A 16,002-nucleotide genomic window follows, 5' to 3' on the forward strand; every position below is an offset into this window, starting at 1 on the left:
CCCCCCTGTTACTGCCCCACACACAAATGTCTGCCCCAGAGTCTGTGATGGACACATGTACAGTGATCTCTCTGCACTTGTGTCCAAGACCCGTGAAGGAAGGGCTGTGCTTCTCTTCGGAGCCTAGTACAGTGCCTGGACGTTATAGTGGCTCAACTCGCACCAAATCATCAAATGAATGGTAAGGCAGGTGACACTTTCACAGGTGAACTTACATGCACATCACATGTCCCAAACTGGACTATTTCGTATCTATTATAAAGATGAAAGTTTTGTCTCTGGATAAAAGCAATGTGCCTCTCCAATGTGCTTCTCCATCCTTCAGAACCTCTGTTCCAGGCTGGATCGTAGGTCCTGGGGACATGTAGATGGGTTCTAGTGGGGAAAATAATGTCATGCAGAGTCAAGTACTGGGAAAAGGACAGAAAACCAGGCAATGTGTCAGTGAGAGCTGAGAGAGCTGGGTTTGGGGACACGTTACACAGGGTAATGGAGGGGGGTGCTCTCTGAGAAGGGGACATCTGAGCTAACACCTGAACAATGAGAAGAAACTTCCACAGACATAAAAGGGGGCTTTCATTATATCTGAGCTAATGGAAAGCTGCTTTTGACCTTGCTCCTGGAGGCCACAGAGGAATCTCAAAAAATGTAATCTGGCTTTCGATCATTCTCCCACGGCACTGAATTCATGGCCCTGAATTATGGAAGATGTCAGATCATAAAGCACAACCGCAGAGAGACGGGGATTCTGCAGTGCTCTGGGGAGACCCTGACGTCCCTGCCTCCTATGTGGGCCTGGCTTCCTGCTCACAGGGCCGGCTGATCCTCAGAGGGGGGCCAGAGGCACCTCTGTCCATGACCCTATAGAAAGTCTCTCGTGGCTCACCACAAGCCTTCCGCAGCCCCTTCTCCTCATTGGGACCAGCTTGGCCTCTCTCCCCACCAAGGTGGCACTCTCTGACCAGGCCCCGGCTGCTGGGGTTCCCCTCCTGCATTTTGCCTAAATGCATATCTGGTGGCCATCCAAAGCAGTAATCAGTAATGCTCTCTCAAGGAGCTGTTTGCCAGGTGCTCTCTGCTAAAACATTTCCCTGAACTTTCCTTTTCATGGCCCCTCATTCCCCTTATTATTATCTCCCTCTTATTGATCTGTAAGCATGTGTGCTAGCCAATGCTTGTCCTACACCAGTTGTTCCTGGCACATTCTTGCAATCTTGACAATGAGAGAAATTGTTAACACACACACACACACACACACACACACACACACAGACACACACACACCACACTCAAGCTTGTTTGCAACACCTATTGTCATTTTCTGTCTTTGCAAAGTACTGGTAGCTGCTGATTCTCATGCGCATACTGCCTCTAACCTCCTAACAATCCTCTGACGAAAGCACCCTTTTTTTTTGTTTTTTACAAATAAGGACATGGATAGTAACAATAGTGCATGCCTTGTAGAGTTGTCTGAGGAGTAAATGAGACAGTGCCGAGCACACACTTAAACACAATACCTGTCACATCGTTATCAGTGGTAGATATTGTTATTGGCTTCTTCATCTGCATTGCATCTCATTACTAAGGTAGAAGACATTATTTTAAAGTTAACAAATTTAGAGACACCTGGATGGCCCAGTCTGTTAAACCTTTGACTTCAGCTCAGGTCATGATCTCACCATTCAGTAGTTTGAGCCCTGCATCGGGCTCTGTGCTGACAGCTCAGAGCCTGGAGCCTGCTTTGGATTCTGTGTCTCCCTGTCTCTCTGCCCCTCCCCAACTCGCACTCTGTTTCTCAAAAATGAATATACATTAAAATATAATTTTAAAAAATTAATGAATTTAAAAGTTTGCATTTTTATTTCAAAGTGATTTTTTTTTTTTGCTAAACATTTCCATGACTAGTTTTCACAAGTCAAAGAATTTGCTTCTGTGTCTTCCACGATGCACAAAGATACACCCAAAGGTAGTCAGGTGGTAAAGAGAATAATGACTATCTTTCCATACCTCCTCAAGCCCTGTCCCCTCAAGCCAAGCACTTTGTCCAGGGCTCTGTAAGGAAATATCAGCCCAGCTGAGCCAAGAGGAGCAAACCCTGAGGCTTGACTTGTACCTGTATGTTTTGCTTCCACACCTGCACAAAGCTATTGTTTGATTCTTCCAGAACTTACCCCTTTTCCTCCCTGCCCCACCCCCGCCTTCATCTCCTCCCCTGCCACCTTGGAAATCCCAACAGAAGACATTTACCTAAAAACAGCACACACATCTCAAACTGCATTAGAAAATATGGTGCACCACCAGATGCCAATAGGTGCCCCTCAAAACAAATGTGTTCAGTGTCAGATGAATTTGGGAAGTCTTGGTTAAATAAGTCTCCTCACCTTAGGGCTCAATCTCAGAACCTCTGACAGGCTCTAACGAACACAGTGAACATCCGGAGGCACTAGAGAACCCAGTGCTCCCCACGGGAGATTGGTCTTAGAGCCCTTTGGCAGGGAAGGCTTGTTAACAATTGGTCATGTCTGAGTGGATGGGGCTGTGCACTGCTTGGGAAAAGTGATCTCTGCACTCTTTTGGGGCCACCTGGCAACAGGGGAAGGAGTAGAGGGCAGAATGGCAGCTGCCCAGGGGTCAGCTCAGCAGGAGCAAAGGGGAGAGACCCAAGTGGAAAGAGAGATGAGGAATACAGGTCTTACCAGAAAGATCCATGAATAGGAGAAAACTCGTATAGCACCAGCTGGAGTGGTTAGATGTAGCTATTGCCAAAATCTTTACTTAGAGATCCCCAAATTCTAGCTAAGATTTGGGGAGAGAAGCAAATTGATGCCACTATTTTGAGAAGAGGTAGATTGTGCCACTCTACCTGCTGAACCCCGTAGTAGCAGCACTGGGGAAACAGCCCTTAGAGCAAGTCTGTTAGCATCCCCCTTGCAGGTAAGCCCTGGTCATGCCACCTAACTCAGCAGCCTGGTCAGACCAGAACTCTGACTTTGCAGAATTGGTAACATAGGAATAATGGTGACACACCTGTCTTGAAGGGAAGTTGTGTGGCTTATGGAGGCTACCCAGCAAGGACAACACTGTGTGTTTATTAATTTCTCTTTGATGGATTGCATTTATTTTTTTTCCTATCATTATCTCTGCCTCTTTCCTAGGCCAAGAAGAAGAGAGGCTGGCTCTAGAAACTGCACTGATGTATGGGGCTAAAAAGTCCCTCAACACAGAAGGCATTGTCAAACCAAGGTCTGACGTGGACATGGATTTTGAAGTGGAGAAAGCCGTGCTGGGAAGAGACTTCAAGCTCACCATCACCTTCCAGAACAACAGCCCCAACCGTTACACCCTCTCAGCTTATCTCTCAGGCAACATTGTCTTCTACACGGGAGTCTCCAAGACAGAATTCAAGAAGGAGACATTTGAAGTGACGCTGGAGCCCATGTCCTGTAAGCTAATGAGGGGGCTCTTCTCCTTGGGAATTGTTCTCTGCCTCCCTGTCTGTCTTGGTGGTATCACTCATTAATAACTTCCAAAGTTAAAATCCTGTCCCAGAGCTCAGGAGCATGAACCACATGGGAGAATCCCTTTCTCCCAGGGGGGCCTCAAATGTCACCTTCACCTCTCATGCATAGAAGTGAATACTGAGGGGTGCCTGATTGGCTCAGTCATTTAAGCCTCCAACTCTTGATTTCAGCTCAGGTCATGATCTCACAGTTTGTGAGTTCAAGCCCCACATCAGGCTTTGGGCTGGCAACAAGGAGCCTGCTTAGGGTTCTTTATTTCTCTCTCTCACTCTCTCTCTCTCTCTGTCACTCTCACTCTCTGTCAATAAATATTTTTTTTTTATTTTTTTTTTATTTTTTTTTATTTTTTAATATATGAAATTTACTGTCAAATTGGTTTCCATACAACACCCAGTGCTCATCCCAAAAGGTGCCCTCCTCAATACCCATCACCCACCCTGCCCTCCCTCCCACCCCCCATCAACCCTCAGCCCGTTCTCAGTTTTTAACAGTCTCTAATGCTTTGGCTCTCTCCCACTCTAACCTCTTTTTTTTTTTTTTTCCTTCCCCTCCCCCATGGGTTTCTGCCATGTTTCTCAGGATCCACATAAGAGTGAAACCATATGGTATCTGTCTTTCTCTGTATGGCTTATTTCACTTAGCATCACACTCTCCAGTTCCATCCATGTTGCTACAAAAGGCCATATTTCATTTTTTCTCATTGCCACGTAGTATTCCATTGTGTATATAAACCACAAGATAAATATTTAAAAATTAAAAAAAAAAGAAGAAAACACCAGAATTGTCAAAGCCTAGAGCCCCATGAGTCATGAGAATTAAATGTAATTTCTTGTTACTTGAAGTGTGGGTTGAAGACCTGAAACATCAGCATCCCCTGGGAGGTGGTTGGAAATGCAGACCATTAGGCCCCACCCCACATCTGTCAAACCAGGATCTACATTTTAACAAGATCCCAAAGGGATTTTAGTGCCCAGGAAAGTTTGTGATGCACAGGTGTCAGACAGCAGGCCACCCACTGGTAACTCTCCCTGAGTCAGGTAAAGTTTTGCAGGCTACCCCAGTAGGAATGATGTGTTTTGCTTTACCATTTAGGAGGCAGGAGATCTAAGCTCTGCAGACAGGCCATTTCTGAAAACTCATCTGCTGATGTATAGGGACAGCGATGAGCCCACCCTTGAGAGAGGACGCTAAAGACCCAGGATGTGCTGTCCAGGAGCCTTTGAAGGGTTTTGTTCTCTCTGCTGTCTCTTCTGGGATCTCTTTCTCATCCTTGATCCTAGACAGCCTCTCTCAAATGCATGGCCTTCCAAAGCATCTCCTTCACTGTAAAAGTTCAGAATATTTTAAGCAGGATTGGGCTGGACAGGCTCCAGCTTGCATTGGAGGTTGCAATTTCAACCAGTCTTGAATAGTACCCATTTCTTGGGGTACTAGTATTTAGGGGGCACAAAAGTTGGTCACATGACTGGTAGAATCAGTTAACCAGGAAAACCTGGTCTCTAGGCCAAGCATGTCGAATTAGAGCAGGCTAGAAAGGACCTGAACGCTTCAAGGCACTAGATTTCTGTTGATCTGACATATGGCCCAGAAAAAGAAAAAAAAAAAATTAAAGGTGAACAAATAATAAGTTTTTACAACATGGAGGCAAGCAAGACTAATATGCACCCCCAACCCCAGACAACCAACTCATACACCCAATTGTTTTCAAGCTTTCTAGATTCACCAGTCGTCCCAAGCCACTGTGAATATACCCTTCTGAGGCTTTAGAAAGATAGCCCCAGGAAAGTGGGGAACTGTTCTGAAAAATCCTAATTCCAAGACTGAGCTATTCCATAGCTGTAATAATGTGGCTAACAATTAGGAAATCACCATAGTATTTGGGGGCGGGGGGGGGGGTAAAACTGGGAGATCTAGCACTTTTCCTATATCCCTCGAGGTAGGGAAGGTAATTATTAATGAAAAGAGTAGTCAGTATAAAGGATTCAAGAGAACAGGCATCCCAATTGGTTAGAACAGGCAGACACAGTGGAGTTTACAGAAACTGGATCTTGAAATTAGGTAAATAGAGATTTAGGTAAATCAAGACTACCTCACCTACTAGCTGTGTGTCCTGAGGCAAGTTACTTAAGTGATCTGATCAGAGCTCTTCTGTTCCTGGGAACAATACCACCCACATCACAGGGTTGTAGATTCATTCCCCAAACCTTTATTTCATGCTGAATGTCTAGATACTGTTTTGGAGGCACAGCAGTGAGCACAACAGAAGTGCCTACCCTCATGGAATTTGTGGTCTTAAGGGAGTGAACAATAAACAAACAAGCACTATATAGTATGATTATGCATATAATAGGAAAATATAAAACAGGGTAAAGCAGGGTGAGGGATGAAGGGGATGCTGTGTGGGTAGGGTGACCAGGGAAAACCTCTCTAACCAGGTAACATTTAACAGAAACCTTACAGAAGGAAAGGAGCAAGCTTTGCAGCCAGAAAAAAACTGAATGCAAAGGCCCTGAGGCCAGAGCATGTCTGATGTGTTCAACGAGTAGGCAGGAAGCTGGAGTTGGGAGCAAAGGTGGCCAGAGAAGAGTGGTGGGTGTAGATTATGTAAAGAACTGTGAGCCCTTGTGAGGACTTTAGCTTTGATTCCAAGTGAGTGCAGGAGCCCATAGAGGGTTTTGAGCAGAAATGAGGCATAATCTCACTCAGGTTTAACTATGCACCATCCTTTTCCCACTTCACCGGAGACCCAGAGCTCCATCTTCTTGCCCTTTTCTCCCTAATCCTATGAGATAAGAAGCTTATATGATTTCGTAGGCTAGAATGGCATGATCCATTAACCCTCTCAGTCATTGATCTAGGGACAGCTGGCCAGGTGGCATTGGCTGTAGGCAATAGGTTGCATACTGCAATTTAAAATAAATTGCAATAAAATAAAACAAAATAAAAGAGTATAAAATAAAATAAAATAAAATAAAATAAAATAAAATAAAATAAAATAAAATAAAATAAAATAAAAAATTGCAGTATATTGCAAAATGCCACTTGACTCTAGACCTTGATCAAGCAAGTCGGAGTACAGTCCTAGGAGGCTGTGTTACAAAGAAAGTTTTCCAAGTAGAATGGGAGGCATACTTTCCAGATTGATGATTAAAGAGAATGTGTGGGCTAGAATCAGCTTGGAAGATTTGAATAACTTAAACCTTCCAGTACCTTCAAAGGTGCTATCATTTCCACTTGGCTATATTTAGTTTTCTTTGCTTTTTGGAAAAAGAGATGAGGCAGCTCCTGTCTGTGTCTCCCTTGGCTTTCCCCAGACACAGTAAATGATATTGGCAGGATCCCAGCTCCACCACTCATAGAATGAAAACCTATTCTTCTTTCTCTTGCCACGTTTAATAAACTTTATCTAGAACAATTTCTTGTGCAGTGGCAAAACACAGCACTTATATAACATACTATTTCAGGAGCACTGTTCTCTGGGGCTTGGAAGCACAGCCCAGTTTCCTTAGTGCTATGATTTAGAGAATGTTCCAGCCCCAGAGAATAATGCCCTGGTGCCAACATTATAAAGGTAGCCAAAGCCACCGTTAAGATTGGTAGAAAGAAGTCAGGCACATCTCGCCTGCCTAAAGGAACCCAGTGGTCAAACACAGCCCTCCAGTAATAATTAGAAGGAGTCCAATTTTTTTTTATTATTACTGGAGGCAGCTAGAGACAAAATGCATGTTCTTCAAGGCATACCATTTTGCCACTGCATGCATCCAGATCTGGGGGAGTGAAAAAGAGGCCCTTTGTGTTCATCTGAGGTTGTAGCCAGTCAAGGGATGGAGTCTTATGTGTCTGGACAATTAATTACCAGGGGAGCCACAGAGGAAGTAGGGTCCAGGCTCAGACCCAAAGAAGGCAGTATGAATGGGTCATTCAAAAAAGCAGAATTCAAGGGCCAAGGTCAAGCCAAGGTCATAGATTCTAAAGGCTGATTCTAAATGGAATAGGACTGGCCCAGAAAACCTAGCCACATTGTTTAGTACTTGTCTGAGATGGACCAATACATTCTAGTAACTCGGCATAGCCTAGCGGAGGGTTTCTCAGCCCGGACACCACTACCATTTCAGGCTGTTGTGGGGGCTGTTGTGTGCATTATAGGATATTTTGCAGAATCCTTGGCCTCTACCCACTAGATGTTGGTAGCAATCCCCAGTTGTGACAACCAAAAATGTCTCCAGACATTACTAATCATTCCCTTAGGGGCAAAGTTACCCCCAGTTGACAACCACTGGCCTAGAATGACCAACCTGTCCAACTTACCAGGAATTGCATGGGTTCCAGGGTGCAGGACTTTCGGTTTTAAGATTGAGACTGTCCACCCTAATTCTGCCCTAACTCCACCCCTTCTGTTAGAACCTCCTTCCTATCTCTAGGAGCTTCTCAAAGCTGAATATGTGTCCTATGGACACTTATTCAAATGCAGATCCTAATTCAGTAAGCTGGGGTGGGTTCAAAGAACCTGCTTCTCTAATGAGCTACCAGGTGATGGCTGTGCTTCTGGGGTGCAGACCACACTGGGCAGCAAGCAGCTGCACTGGAAGGGCCATACCTTCTGGTAACCCGAGGCTTCTATAGAGCTGATTCCGTGGGGATCCTCTGGGGGGTTGCTAGAGCAGTGCCTCCCCACCCCAACTGCACATTAAAGTCAACTGTCCTGGATGGAACATTTAAAATAATGCCTGGGCCCCAGCCCCCAAAACTCTGATTTAATTGGTCTGTGGTGGGACTCAGCAGGGCAGGTTTTTAAATGTCCCCAGGTGATTGTGATCTGCAACCAGGATTGAGAACTGCAGTCAGAGGCTCAAGACCATCACAGCACCTTCTCATCCATGAAGAGACTTTGACATAGATGATGAGCATGGCCTGATGTACCCTCGCCTGTGGGATGACAAGTCAGGGGGCCTTCACTGTGCCCTGGCTCACCCCACACAGAGTCCTGTCCTCATTTCAGATTTCTTCAACTGGGGACTGTCCCTTGCACTTCAAGTATGGAGCATGGGAATCATTCCTTTCAATAACTTCCACAGGGAGAAGGAATCTTGGGCCAAAGGCAGACATAAGGCAGGGAAGCAGTGGTGGAAATGTTCAATTCCGTAAACATTTACAGAGCCTGTGTTCTGGGCGTGGGGATGGGGGCATGAGCCACCCATTTCCCCGTTGGGCCTGCCTGCTGGGCTGATAACACAAAAGTGGCCTTTGCTCTCTTGAGTCCTGGGCAGTGGCAAATGAGAATGATAGAGAAAGTGGGCAATGCTGCCAAACAGAACCTCACTGTTTTACTCAGAACCACAGGAGAGTATTCCTGTCCTCAGCCCGGATGGTGAGCAGAATGGATCCCAGACCACCCCTCCCCCATTTTCCAAATGCTCTCCTCACTGTCCTGTCCTCAACACCTGAAAGCTAACAGCAGTGACTTGAGGAAACAAGGATTTGGCAGAGGTCTTTTAAGTTGCAAATAGAAAGGGGGTGGGAGAGAGCTGAATGCCTAGGGTAAAAACTGGTTTCAAAGGCTTCTTTCTCTTAAATAGAAAAATCATGTCAGATTGGTACATAAAAGGCTGGAAAGAAAATGTGGAGCACTACAAGGGAAGGGTTTAAGTAGTTGACAGTTTTGCCTAACGGTGGCCTATGGCCTATGAGATATTTCTTGTTGTATGAAGTGGCCTTGGGTTTCACTACTCCACATCTGCCATCTTGATATTGTCCTTGGTCAGCTCAAAGCAGCCCCAGTTAAAACCCCTTGGTCTTTGACTTTGAACATCTCTGTTGCGGCTTTGCGTTTCTACAACAGCAAAAGCACTGTTGGGAGCAAATCGGCTCATTTTCTCTAGTAAGGCTTACTGAATATTAAATTTTCTAGCACATTCCTGTTTTACCTGAGAAGCAGGAGGTTTTGTCCTTGATTGACTCTGTTCCATTTGCCCCTGACCTTTGCTGTGTTTCTGGTGGATGCTGGGCTAGTATGGGAAAGATGGGGCACTTGGGGCAAGTCAAGCAGGTCTCACTCCGGCCTAATGCTCTGTATGTTTGTTTCTCCCCCACCAGTCAAGAAACAGGAAGTGCTGATCAGAGCAGGCGAGTACATGAGCCAGCTGCTAGAGCAAGGGTTCCTGCACTTCTTTGTCACAGCGCGTGTCAGTGAGACCAGGGACATTCTGGCCAAGCAGAAATCCACCGTGCTGGCGATCCCCAAGCTCATCATCAAGGTCAGTTTTACCATCTCAGATAAGGGAGAAGGAAAGGTTGTTGATCAGACAACTAGGCTTAGTGCGTGTGTGTGTTTGTGTATGTGTGTGTGAATGTCCTGCTTTCAAAAAAAAAAAAAAAAAAACATGAGGAGGGGGGAGCTAAGCTCCTCCTGTTCTTTGAAAGAAGTAAACTGCCCTATATATAGACACACACATAGAACACTTTTTTCCCTTCTCCAGATTTAAATATATAGATGTGGCTGCAGATATAAATATAACCTATGGGTATAAACATACTTGTGGAGGAAGATAAAGATGTGTAATGGATACAGATAGAATTTCAGTATCTCCAGAATAAAGTGGGTCAGGCGTGGCATGAAATGGAAACCACTGGGATCATCTCCCACCTGTGTTGGGGCAGTAATGTTGTTCATGGAGATATAACTGTATACCGTAGAATGCACACACTGAGATGTCAGCTTGGTGATGATGACTTTTTATATACGTATACACCTTGCAACCACTAGTCAGATAAAGGCATAGAGGATTCCCAAAATCCCAAAAAGTTCCATCCTCGTGTCTTTCCCAGTCAATAACCCCCTCCCCATCCACCAAGACAACCACCTTTCTGACTTCTGTCACCATAGGGTTAGTTTGACTGTTTGGCTACTAGTTTTAATGTTGTCTCTCCATTTACCACCAGAAATCTCTGCCCAAGTGGTTCAAAGGAATTTGGCAGAGGAGGGCTGAGGATGGGTGGGAATGGAAGACAAATATAGCAACCTAGTCGCTCCCTCTTTTGGGGGAGCACTGGCAGCATCTGTAACCACATCCTGAGACACCTTCCTGCCCTATGAGCAGAAATCCACGCCTCCATCCATGTCCTTGGAGTATGACACCATTTGTGAGCCTTACCCAGGGATTAGAGGCCTTCCCAAGTTGCTGAAGAACATTTTTCCTGAAGTGATTAAAAGAGTTAGCACAGGTCTTAAGCTTCATTCTTCTAAAGTGATAATCAAAGTTTACCAAGTTGTGCATATTTTAAATGCCCCTAAAGGTGGTGGGGGAGGGGAGGCAGCACTCCTTGTGTCTTATGAATCACTTGCTGTGAATCATTTGTAAAGCTAATGACTATCCTGTAGCATTCAGTGGGGCTGTCACTGAGTCTTGGCACCCGTGTGGATGGCACTTGAGGACCGTGACATGAGTCACCCTAAGCGGCTCATCCAAACACAGACCCGTCATGCCCATTGAGACAGAGAGCCCAGGCCCTTCATTTCAAGGAAGGCTTAAGTCATCACGTGTCTTTGAGCCTTTCCACTCAGGCACCACCCACAGCTGTCTGTCACAGCACCGTCCAGGAAAGAGGCCTTAGGAGACAGAGGGAAAATGAGGGTGTGTAGTCTGCAGGCAGAAGAGGAAACAAATACATGGAGGGGTAGCAGAGGGCTCCTCCAGAGGTGTGTCAGTGCTGTGAGAACACAAATTCAGTAGCATCAGGTGCCGGTGCATAACCAGGGCGGGGCCCCCCCTCCCATGGTAGGTGCTCCCTCGGGGGCAGGGCCGCGTGCTCCACTTCATTATGAACCCATGCCCTGTGCCTGTGAAGGGGCTCAGGAGGAGCCCCTCCAAGCTGTGGAACCCTCAAACCACAGCATAAGATAGAATTTAATTGCACTGCTGTCAATAAACTGGATGTATAAAGGCAACTAATCCTTTTCGTCTTTTAGACATTATTTTTTTAAGTTTATTTATTTATTTTGAGAGAGGGAGAGAGAGCATTAGTGGGGGAGGGGCAGAGAGAGAGAATCCCAAGCAGGTTCCACAACACCAAGGCAGAGCCCAATGCAGGGCTCAAACTCACCAACCATGAGATCATGACCTGAGCTGAAATCAAGAGTCAGATGTTCAACCAACAGAGCCATGCAGGTGCCCCAATCTTTTAGACATTATTTCTGTGAAGGATTATTCGTTGGCTATCTTCTGGGTTGACTTGAAAAGCAGTGTGATGGAAATGCCTTCTGCCACAAGTTGAGTGACCTGGGCAGGGCAAGTGTCCTTTAAAAGAGTTGCAAGCTCAGTTTTCCTTTTAATTTTTATTTCCAGAAAGGGATGGGGCATGCTGTTCCTGGAGGAAACTTATTTAGAGGCAGGGTCATTGAACCAGGACTCCAGCATGAGCGAGATGGAAATCCTGGTTCCTGTCCAGTGCTGTTTATGCAGGAAAGGAGGCAGGAGCAGCTTCACATCAGCTGCCCCTAAACCACTAACCTATTACCATATCAGCCCCAGGGATGCACTAAATCCAAGCAAGGGAAGAGGTGCTCCTGGATAAAGCACCATACACTAAAAGCCATCCAAATGTCCCTGAGCTGTGAGAGGCCCTGGTTCCAGAAACTCTGGCTCACAGGCCTGGGCCCTAGGATGCTGCTTAGCCTACTGGAGAAATAAAATACGGAGTTGTGTGTCCAGGTAGCCATTCCTACTCTGAGAGTGACCAACAGAGGGAAAGAGGACACAGAGAACAGGAGAGAAGGGGGGAACAGGAGAAAGGGAGAGAGGAGAGGAGAGGAGAGGAGAGGAGAGGAGAGGAGAGGAGAGGAGGGGAGGGGAGGGGAGGGGAGGGGAGGGGAGAGGAGAGGAGAGGAGAGGAGATGAGAGGAGAGGAGAGGAGAGGAGAGGAGAGGTGAGAAGGCAGAGGGGAGAGGAGAAAGAAAATGTTATGTTGAAACATTGCCCAGGAGACCTCAGGGAGAGGGGTTAGACAATTTGTCTAAAGCAGGAGTTGGCAAGGGAGTCAAACACCATGAAAGCACAAAAGCACAATAGCTCAGGGGTCCACAATTACTTAGGACACATGTTCCCAAATTCTAGGAAAAATCTAGAACCCTTTGTTGATCTCTTTGAGCCTGGATCAGGCCCAGAGCAGACAGACTTTCTCAAAGTCACTGTGATGAATATGCTGGGCACAGGGTGATACCACATGAGACGCAAAGGGTTAGGAGGACATGACTGTCCAGCCCATCCAGTTTCATTTGGGACACCAGCATATGGTGATGACAATGACAGCAGCTAGGAGCCACTGATCTCTAGATTATTGTACTTCTCTTGTATTATATTAGTTAATCTTCATGACCATCCTATGAGGTGGGTATCATTGCAGTCCCCATTTTATAGATGAGAAAACAGAGGCCCCAGGGGGGTGGTAGCATCTTAGTAAAAGGGCTCTGGAGCCAAATTCTCTGAGATCAAACCTGCTTCTCATGTGTGTGAGCCTGGACATGTCACTTAACCTATCACAGCTTCTGTTTTCTCCTCTGCACTAGAGCCATGCTCACCTCATAGATCGTTGTGTATGTGTAATGAGTTGATGGACACCCAAGTCCCATGCAGAGTAAACACTGAGCATCTGGGGGCATTGTTAGTTTGGTTGCCATTCTGTCCATAAAGGACTTGCCCATGATCACGTGCTGATCAGGGAAGGAGTGGAATTTTTCTGACCATGCAGATAACCACAAGGCTACACTTCTCTCACATGGGAACTTCCACGGAAAGTGCCTGCCTTAACGAAGGGTCTGTGTTCTTCAGGGGAAGAGAGATCACATTGGGTTGAGGCATCAAAACTCAAGGCTGCAGAACAATAGGCCATCCTCAAGGAATGGTTAACATCTCAAGCAACAGGCAAGGAGAGAGATGGACAGCCCATGGAAAGAGCTAGAGGCCTGCCTTGACTGGAGTCGAGGGTGGCAACAGGAGACTAGTGAAGATAAACCTAGAAAGGCAGCTCAGAGTCATTTTTGCCTGAGAATTTATAATAGGCTGTGAACAGAAGCTCCAGTGAAGATTCCAGAGCATGAATGTAACATTATTGTCAGCTCTGCCCTCCCAATAGAACCCTGTTTTCTTTCTCCTTTTTCTTCAAAGCCTCTGTCCAAGGCACTGCCTTCTTCCATGAGTCCCCAGCCTCAGCCTTGGGACTGGAGCAGCCTGGCAACCAGTGTGCTGCTGTCCCTACCTTGCTCCGTTTGTAGAGTAAAGATCAACCTGGAACAATATTGGCCCACCTATCTGAACCCATGTCACTGTCAACCAAAGCAGTTAGCTCAGTGGACACGTCCTTACATCCTAAGGGGCCCCGTCTGGGACTACATTTGTCCCTGTGAAAATAAAGATTGAGACTAGGTTAAATCATGCTCCCAGTTAGCTATCCCCAGCACCCACCGTGTGTGGCCTTAGATGATCCTCATGTGGAAAATGGCAGAGAGAGACACCCAGTAAACTTTAATGAACATGTATCTCTTTTTCCGTGCTATCAAAAAATATCTTGTTGGGGCGCCTGAGTGGCTCAGTCAGTTGAGCGCCGATTTCAGTTCAGGTCATGATCTCACAGTTTTTGGGTTCGAGCCCCACGTCCGGCTCTATGCTGACAGCTCAGAACCTGGAGCCTGCTTCGGATTCTGTGTTTCCCTCTCTCTCTGCACCTCTCCTGCTTGTGCTCTGTCTCTCTCTTTCTCAAAAATAAAATAAACATAAAACATTTAAAAGAAACCATTTTGATGAGAAAAGTATATTTTGTTAAATCAGACATAGAGTTTTTCTCATGTGTTGATGGTTGTAAGACGCTGAAAGTCAGGAAAAGACTTCACAGTCTTGATTTTTAGTGAACAGCCGCTTTTGGAGAGAATGGGGCTATGGAGGGAGGCTGGTTGTTCTCCAGGCTAACAACTGGCTTGCCTGCAATCTGTGGCGTGTAACATGGGGACAGCATTCTGGTGGGTTTCTCCCACTCTCAGCAGGGAAGGCTTCGGTTTTCATGTCCTCTAATCAACTAGGGTGATAACACCCAGAGGGACACTGGCAGGCCCTTCAGCAAAGAGGCAGAACAGCACAGTGGCTTCAATGGCTGGAGCTGGATTTCCTGGGTTCATTATCCTATACTAATTGAGCTAATTACTCAACCTCCTCACATGTAAAGTGCTGACTTGGTTGAGTTTCTGGGAGGGATTGTTGAAATAATCCCCGTAAGGGACCTAGAATGGTACCATAATCATGTACTCAACCATTGATGCCTAGCCACCACCTTATTTTCTCTTCTCCTCCTCTCCCTCCTTTCTCTCTCTCTCTCTGTCTCTCTCACACACATCCTCTCTCTGAACTTCTATGTCCCCTTTTGCAGAAAGTGTAACACATTAATAATTATTACTCTTATTATTCAATACAGCCACATGCAAAAATTCACAGTTGTGGGGCGCCTGGGTGGCTCAGTCGGTTAAGCGTCCGACTTCAGCTCAGGTCACGATCTTGCGGCCTGTGAGTTCGAGCCCCGCGTCGGGCTCTGGGCTGATGGCTCAGAGCCTGGAGCCTGCTTCCGATTCTGTGTCTCCCTCTCTCTCTGCCCCTTCCCCGTTCATGCTCTGTCTCTCTCTGTCTCAAAAATAAATAAGACGTTAAAAAAATTTTTTAAAAAAATTCACAGTTGTGAGTATTAACATCAATGATGGTTGTGAGAATGCTTAGACCACACCAAGACCTAGTAGTTGCTGATAAATGTCCCCTGCCTGGTCACATCCATGCCTGTGAATCCAGCTGGCGCACCCCAGAGAATTGCTTAGGGTAGCATGTGGCCGTCTAGCCTATAGTGAACATGACCTTATTTAGTGACATCAAATTTGACCTCTGGGTGTTCAGCACATGCACTGTTCCCTGTGGAACCCTCACAGGAGGGGAACGACCCTCAAAGTGCCTGGGGTAAGACTGAGAGACGAGGCATTCATCTATTCCTCAGACGACCTCCATTCAGTATCTGGGAAATAAACTCTTCCAAGTGCCATTCTAAAACAGTTCTTTAGTATTATCACGTGGAACACACCCTGCAACCTTTGCAGAACGTCAGGAAACAGCAGAACTAATTTTCTCCTATGAACTGGGAACAATTTTGTGAGAAGAAAACATAACCACTTTCTACTCGTGTGACTTTAAAAAAATTACAACCATGACCCCTATGTTTATAGCAGCATTATTTATAGTAGCCAAGATACAGAATCAGCCCAAGTGCCCATAGATGGATGAATGGATAAAGAATATGGGAGAGGGGTGTGTGTGTGTGTGTGTGTGTGTGTGTGTGCAAAAGAATATTTTTCAGACATAAAAAAGATTGAAATCTTGCTATTTGCAGCAACATGGATGGAGCTAAAGAGTATAATGCTAAGCAACATAAGTCAGAGAAAGACAAATACCATATGATT

General features: G+C 46.0%; 1 protein-coding gene across 2 annotated transcripts in view; it reads left to right on the forward strand.

The window, feature by feature from the left end:
* F13A1 (coagulation factor XIII A chain) overlaps positions 1-16,002 on the forward strand; it is a 165,090-nt gene that overhangs the window by 131,911 nt on the left and 17,177 nt on the right. For both annotated transcript variants that reach the window (XM_042937988.1, XM_042937989.1), the window contains exons 12-13: positions 3,156-3,443; positions 9,615-9,775. In XM_042937988.1, coding sequence (XP_042793922.1) covers positions 3,156-3,443; positions 9,615-9,775 — 449 coding nt within the window. The remainder of the gene's footprint in view (positions 1-3,155; positions 3,444-9,614; positions 9,776-16,002) is intronic.

This window comes from Panthera leo, chromosome B2 (genome assembly GCF_018350215.1).
Source record: "Panthera leo isolate Ple1 chromosome B2, P.leo_Ple1_pat1.1, whole genome shotgun sequence".
Lineage (NCBI taxonomy): Eukaryota > Metazoa > Chordata > Mammalia > Carnivora > Felidae > Panthera > Panthera leo.